Here is a 6,295-nt window from a genome sequence, read left to right as displayed (position 1 = left end):
CGACTTAATATATTCTTATAAAAATAATTCTTGATGGATTTGCACATGTCTTACTGTATCCGGTAGTAACACGTGTCTCAACATGTACACTGTTTTTAGGCCCAACGGAACAGAGCACAGAAGGTACACTGGGATCCTCTGGCCATAACGTAGAGATGGGGTTATACGTTCGCATGGCACAAGCATCGCCAACAACACATTCGTTGGGCGAGCGTTTATCAGCTCTTACATAACGTTCGCTGGACAAAACTAGTAGGAATGTAAAGACAGTACTGACATACAGTGATGTCTCTTGTCCATCGTGCCCCATCATCACCTAACCAACACAAAACCCAATTGCCAGCCAACCCCCAACACCACTCTTCAGCCTCAAGCCAACCAAGAACCCGAGGCGAGGCCCCATATATTGTCACCTACAACAAAGCCCCCCGTCAATTGCGTACGTGCTAGCTTCGCCCCCACAGAGCCTCGCTTGCGCTTTGGTCACTGAGAAAGCAGAGTGCTCTGCGAAGTTAACTCTGCTACACGATGAGCTCGGGCAAGCAGGAAGGCGGGACTAGGATGCCGCTGAGCTCGAAGGCCATGTCGTTCAAAGATCAGTCCGGGGGCGCCGTGGCCAACAACGGCTCCTTCAGGGTGTACTACAGCCTCGGCGCCGCCGGGGCCGTGCCGTTCGTCTGGGAGACCAAGCCCGGCACGCCCAAGAGCACCGTTGTCCCGGCCGCCCGTGCCGCCGGCTACGATAAGCCGCCGATGACGACGATGATCTCGCCGCCGCCGTCGTACCAGTCCAGAGCAAGGAAGGGGTGTGCTACTACCACGAGGAGGGCGGCCGGGACGTCTTCCTCGTATTGGCCTTCAAGGTGGCTGCCGGGGTGGATGGCGAGATGGCTCGGCGTCAGGAGCCGGCTGTGGCCGTCGTCCATGGCCGACGGAGACCGCTGGCTCGCGCCGGTCGACAGCGGCGAGGATGAAGATGTCCACGGGCGAAGGCCGCGTCGGCGTGCGGTGCTCATGTGCTTCTGAGTTCTGAGTCGAGTCGAGCCGAGCCGCCATGGAACGGTGGCCTTTGCTGCACCTTGCGTCCATGGTCGATAATCGGTCGATTAGCGTGTATAGTAAAGTAAGTACTACAGTATGGTATTTGAGCTGGACGTTGATTTACCAAGTATTAGGTTGGCTTTGTTTCTTCCCACCCCTCCCTCTGGTGATAGATTTGTTGCAGTGTTTGGCTGTTTGCAGGACGAAATATTTCATGATTGGGGTACCCATGATTGTGACTAGGCTTAATTGTGTTGTGACTGCCTGAGTGTGGTATATGAGCTTTTTCCTGCATTTCGTTTCTTTTCTTTTTCCATTTTTTTGACAGATTCGAGAGCACAAGATGAAAATCTCGCAAAACATGGACCTTAATTTCTGTGAAAATAGATAAGTGCAAATGTGCTCGCACATCGAAACCACATCCCAGTGCGTATTCGTCCCGCATATTGAGATGTTATACCACTAACAAGACAAAATTTTGATACGAAGTAAAAAATTAACTCACTAGTATATGATATAAAATCATAATTATCTGTAGTAATTTTGAAGCGGGTCTAGTAATATAAGTTTACGTTATAAAAGTAAAATATTAATAGAGTATTTCTTTTTATCAAAGCCAATCTTAACAAACACCTAATGTGTTTTGTATTATGACAAAAATTGGCCGCAAACTAGCTAGAAACATGTTTGAAGTTTCAATTTTCAAGTTTGTTCTCGTGGAGTCATGCATGATAACCTAAGGCCGTGCTAGGTCCCGTGCGAAATCACATGTACATGTTTTCCGTCCATGCCAATTCGTTTTGCGGCCTATGTATTTGGTCAACCGTAGTCAACAAATGACACATCATCGAAATATGGTAACGTACAGGCACATAGACTATATGTGGAACTTTCACCAATTTGAGTGACAGTTGTTTGCTCTTTTCTAAATTCAATGACCCAAGTGAATTATTTTTATCAAATTCAGTGATTGACTGTATCTTACTTATATAGGCAGCCAACGGGCTGGCCCAGGCCTGACCCGGCCAGGCCCATGACTAAACGGGCTAGGTTTGGCCCATTTATAAGTGGGTTGTGCCGGCCAGCTCCGACCAAACCCTGGCTCAGGCACGGCACATGAGCCTGTGTGTGCCGGCCCGAGCCCGTTTAGCCCATGTGGGCCTAAAAAAAATCGTGCCGATCCCTTCGCTTCTATGCCCACTCTCTCATTGACAAGGCCAGACCAAGAAAGGAGAAAAAAAGAGAAGGAAAAAAGAAGCGATTGGCCATGGTCTAATAAAAAAGAAAAAAGTGCTAAATGGGTCGTGCCGTGCCAGACCGCGGGCTCAAGGACGAGGCCCAGGCACGTCGCAAGACGGGTCCTGGGCCGGCATGACCCATTTAGTATCATGCCGGGCCGAGCTCGAAAAGGCCCAAGCATGCCGGCCCGTTGGCCAGCTACAATTTTGCTCTATCTTTAATTTATAGTCATGACGACGCTTAGGGACATACGAAATCATGTGTCCAACGAGCCACATTTTCAAAGGCTAACGTTGCGCATATTCCTCAGATGGGCAACTGACCAATTTTTGTTGGTAAAGTTGAAGACCGTCAACATGAAAATTAATTATGATTCAACTTAAATTAGACGAACAAAGAGAGAACATGATAGTGTTGTACAGTATAAAAATAATAATCAAAAACAGTTGTTCAAAATCTACACTTTGGTTACACGAGCAAGATAATGTTGTAGGAGTATAGTATAACAAATAAAAACACAGGTACTGAGTGTAGGATGACTTGAACTTAGATAGTGAGTGAATTGACCTTTTCTGACGTGATGTATAACCGTATGTTGTCACGGTACGGCACTTTCTCCCTCTGGTTTGCATAATTTCAGGTCTCAAAAGGAGCTGATGTCACTGCATTGAGAAATTTCTCACATACTTAGGTAATTGCAGGTTTGATCTTCTGGTACTTCTTGACACTTTCAAGGAAAATTTAATACTACTATTATCTTGCCTAACTTTGCACCTATGATAATCATCTATTCGAATAGCCCTGTCATTCACCGTGCTCGCCTGTATTAATCGCTGCTGGACTTTAAAGTTGTGCTCGTAGGTTGGATTCTTCTTCACTTTCAGTGTTCAGATTTTACATATGGACGATGAGACGATGAGTGACGTGTCAAAACTCCAAAGAGACTCTAAATTGATTACCCCATATCGTAATGTCAAAGGAGACTAGAAATTAGTTGTGTGATCCTTTTTTAGGTGGTATGCATGTACGCAACCATGTGGAATAGTTCTCAGAGAACAAGTAAAAAGCAGGAAGCCTAACTTTTACACTTTGCTTCAGTGTTGCCTTTACATAGGAATCTGATGTTCTTTGCCTGCTGCTGATGAGCATATCACACATGGGTCAAGCAGAATGTAGACAACGGCTTTTCATATGAGAAGAGAAACGTTATCAGGACAAAGGATTTGATGCTCACAATATAAAGCATGGCTGGCCCTTCATCCCCTACTTTTCAATATTCACTCATTTTGTTCTTCACATGCATCTGATTCCACAAGTGCCGTGCCACAGGGAACCTCAGTACATAGCCTTACTTCATGAAAATCAGATAAACCGTTGGACGTACGCACCTTGAATTTTTTTTAAAAATCACCACAAAACCGTTTCGGCATTTTCTTTTAGACAATGTAATCTTTGTTACTCCCGGACTCTGCACACGAGATGCATTTTCAGACTCGGCACCAACTGCGATAGGGTCACACAACAGTACGCATACCCTGACAGAATCTTAAAGAAACAACCATACTTATCGCAGTAAGCAATTCCAATCCAAACCGTTGATCAGACGACACGGTAATAATCATTATTGCAACATCATCACAAGTCAGCATGTTCAACACTCAATCTGTCTAGCAGCAGCATATACAGTGCATGCAGCCCTCGATCCGGATAAGAGTACGAACAATAACAACTTGAGATGACATGACCGCAGCGGGATCCGAAGGAAGCTCAGGAGGCGACTGTGTTCATCAATCGTTTTTGTCCCTGTGAACCTCATCCAAGATCACAACAAGAGTCGCGATGAACACGTAGTCGACATGTGGGAACACGGTGACACCAAATGTGTCCTTCCCAAGCAGTACATTTGAAACAGTGAACTTACGGTTCATCTGCACCGAAGAGATGATAAGTAGATTAGCTAAAAGTTTCCAGAGCATCAAAATATGACCAGAAACCAGGATCAGTTCTGATGCTTACTTGAGCTACCATGGTACTGGAGTTGCCCAAATAGAAGGCGCAGGACCTGTCGAAGTAGCTGCCCTTGATCTTGAAATCGCAGACCTGCTGTGCGGTGTTTCCGGCCAAGAAGACATCCATCTCTGTCTTGAGTTGTATCATTGAGGATTTCTTCACAGTGAAGAGCAGATCGCTTGCATTTGTGCTGTCCCCTCTGAACACTTCCCATCTGTTGTGCATACTGAATACCTGATGAAGTGAGCGGCGTTGGACTGTTAAAAACGGTTAGCCTTTCAAATTAAGCACTACGCACTTGTTTCAGTTTCCGTTTCAGTTGCAAACAGTTGAAAGGGTGGGATTAATGGAAACAAAGTTTCAAATACTTATACTGACCATCAAGAAAAAGCTTACAGTATGACAGTATTACAATTGTTGGCAGTTCAGATTATTTGAGCTCAACTTTGAATTGTGTTTCAGGGATATGTGTGTATCCTGCTTGGGGTAATGGCTTACTGATGTGATGATGTCTAGATCCCCATGGATGCTCTTTAGGCCACGTTTGCCACGCCAAACTTTTCCAGATTACTATGAACACTTTGATTCGGACTTCTAGTGTTCAAAACTGGGGTTTCATGAGGATATACCAGGAAACTCAAAATATCCCATTTTGAAAGCAGAACCTAACAGTTCAAGCTGGCAAGAACAACAGGAAACTGAAAGTGATGACCAATGGATAAGGGCATATTACGTGCACTAACGGGTTTAGGATGGGACGTGTAATTAGTAGCTTAGTACCCTTTGATTCATTATCTAAAAAAAAGTACCCTTTGATTAATATGCCTCAAGTCCATATGTCCTTATCAAATTATGAAAAGTACCTTTGTTTTTGGCACAAACTAGGCAGATAAGAGATAACTACAAGTATGTCCCAATCAGTTTTGTATTTTGTGCACTCCAACCTGGTCAACTTTAGCCCACTAACAATTAGCAACGACTCAGTTTAACAATTCAAGTTCAGACTGAATCTGATTATGGGAAGAAGTTTCGTGCTCCCCAAAGGAATTAATCTGACAATTCAAGTTTAGACTGAATCTGATTATGGTAACAGGTCGCACTTTTGCATACAAGAACAGACGATTTCATGAAGACAAGCATCTGAGTTCTCGCTTCGCCTTGTGCATTTCTGATTCTGACCAGTCTCCGGACTACGGACGGACGAAATTTGAAGTGAGAGGGAAGAAAACGGAGCAGTACATGCTTACAGTTATACCTTCTCTTGCATGGAGAGTAGGGGCTGGCCGGCAGCGTCGAGGAGCACGCGGCGGTTCCGGATGCTGAAGATGGCGCCCTTGACCTTGAGCACGACGGCGCCGTTGGCGTCGGTGATGGCGAAGTCGCCGTCGGAGAGGCTGATGGCCTTCTTGGTCACCGTCAGAGGCACCACGTACGGCGCGCAGAACTGCTGCCCCACCACCGGCAGCGGCGCCGGTGGGGCTCCGCTGGCCGCCGCCGCCGCCGCCATCGATCGAAAGGAATCCGGGTTACTTCTCGCTTAATTTGCTTGCTCGCTCTTTCGCACGCTTTCGAGCTCTGGTCTGGTCACTGGTGGGGCTGTGTTTGCCCTGCGTTTGCTCGGCCTTTGCGTGTTGCTTGGGATGGGACAGGGAAGAAGAAACAGGAGATGGTGGAGCTTTCTGTTGTTCCGTGAGCCGCGCTGGTGGTGGGGAATATGGACAGATCCGTTGACAAAAGAAGGTGGAGCAGACGATGCTGTTGGACGGACACGGCCGTTTCCAGGAAACGGGCGGGTACCGGAGCGATTTTAAATTTGAAAAATTCATGTACAGGCCTGGAAATTGAAATCGATTTAATGAATCAACGGAGGCATAGTACTATTGACCTGATACCGATGGGAAATTGATTGGCTCAGATCTTCGGCCCTCGCCTAGTTGCCTCGTGCAGAATTAAAGACCGAGGGATACCAGTGCATTAGACACACGAAAGATTCACATATAAACGA

The 6,295-nt window shown here is 46.1% G+C and overlaps 2 protein-coding genes across 2 annotated transcripts; one reads left to right on the top strand and one right to left on the bottom strand.

Moving 5' to 3' along the window:
- Nucleotides 1-275: 275 nt before the first annotated feature.
- On the top strand, nucleotides 276-1,335 carry LOC104581684. The gene has a single exon (XM_010229912.3). It carries the CDS (start codon nucleotides 529-531, stop codon nucleotides 1,024-1,026), a length of 498 nt encoding a protein of 165 aa, XP_010228214.1. The 5' UTR covers nucleotides 276-528; the 3' UTR covers nucleotides 1,027-1,335.
- A 2,491-nt stretch (nucleotides 1,336-3,826) lies between these two features.
- LOC100823295 (protein LURP-one-related 15) lies at nucleotides 3,827-6,006 on the bottom strand. The gene is made up of 3 exons (XM_003557315.4): nucleotides 5,546-6,006; nucleotides 4,297-4,524; nucleotides 3,827-4,208 (listed from the first exon to the last, which is right to left on the bottom strand). Exons 1-3 carry the CDS (start codon nucleotides 5,795-5,797, stop codon nucleotides 4,068-4,070), a joined length of 621 nt encoding a protein of 206 aa, XP_003557363.1. The 5' UTR covers nucleotides 5,798-6,006; the 3' UTR covers nucleotides 3,827-4,067.
- Nucleotides 6,007-6,295: the final 289 nt, after the last annotated feature.

The sequence above is a fragment of the Brachypodium distachyon genome, chromosome 1 (assembly GCF_000005505.3).
Source record: "Brachypodium distachyon strain Bd21 chromosome 1, Brachypodium_distachyon_v3.0, whole genome shotgun sequence".
NCBI classification, from domain to species: domain Eukaryota; kingdom Viridiplantae; phylum Streptophyta; class Magnoliopsida; order Poales; family Poaceae; genus Brachypodium; species Brachypodium distachyon.
Note: the sequence above shows the minus strand (reverse complement) of the source record. Positions and strands in the feature narration are given on the sequence as shown.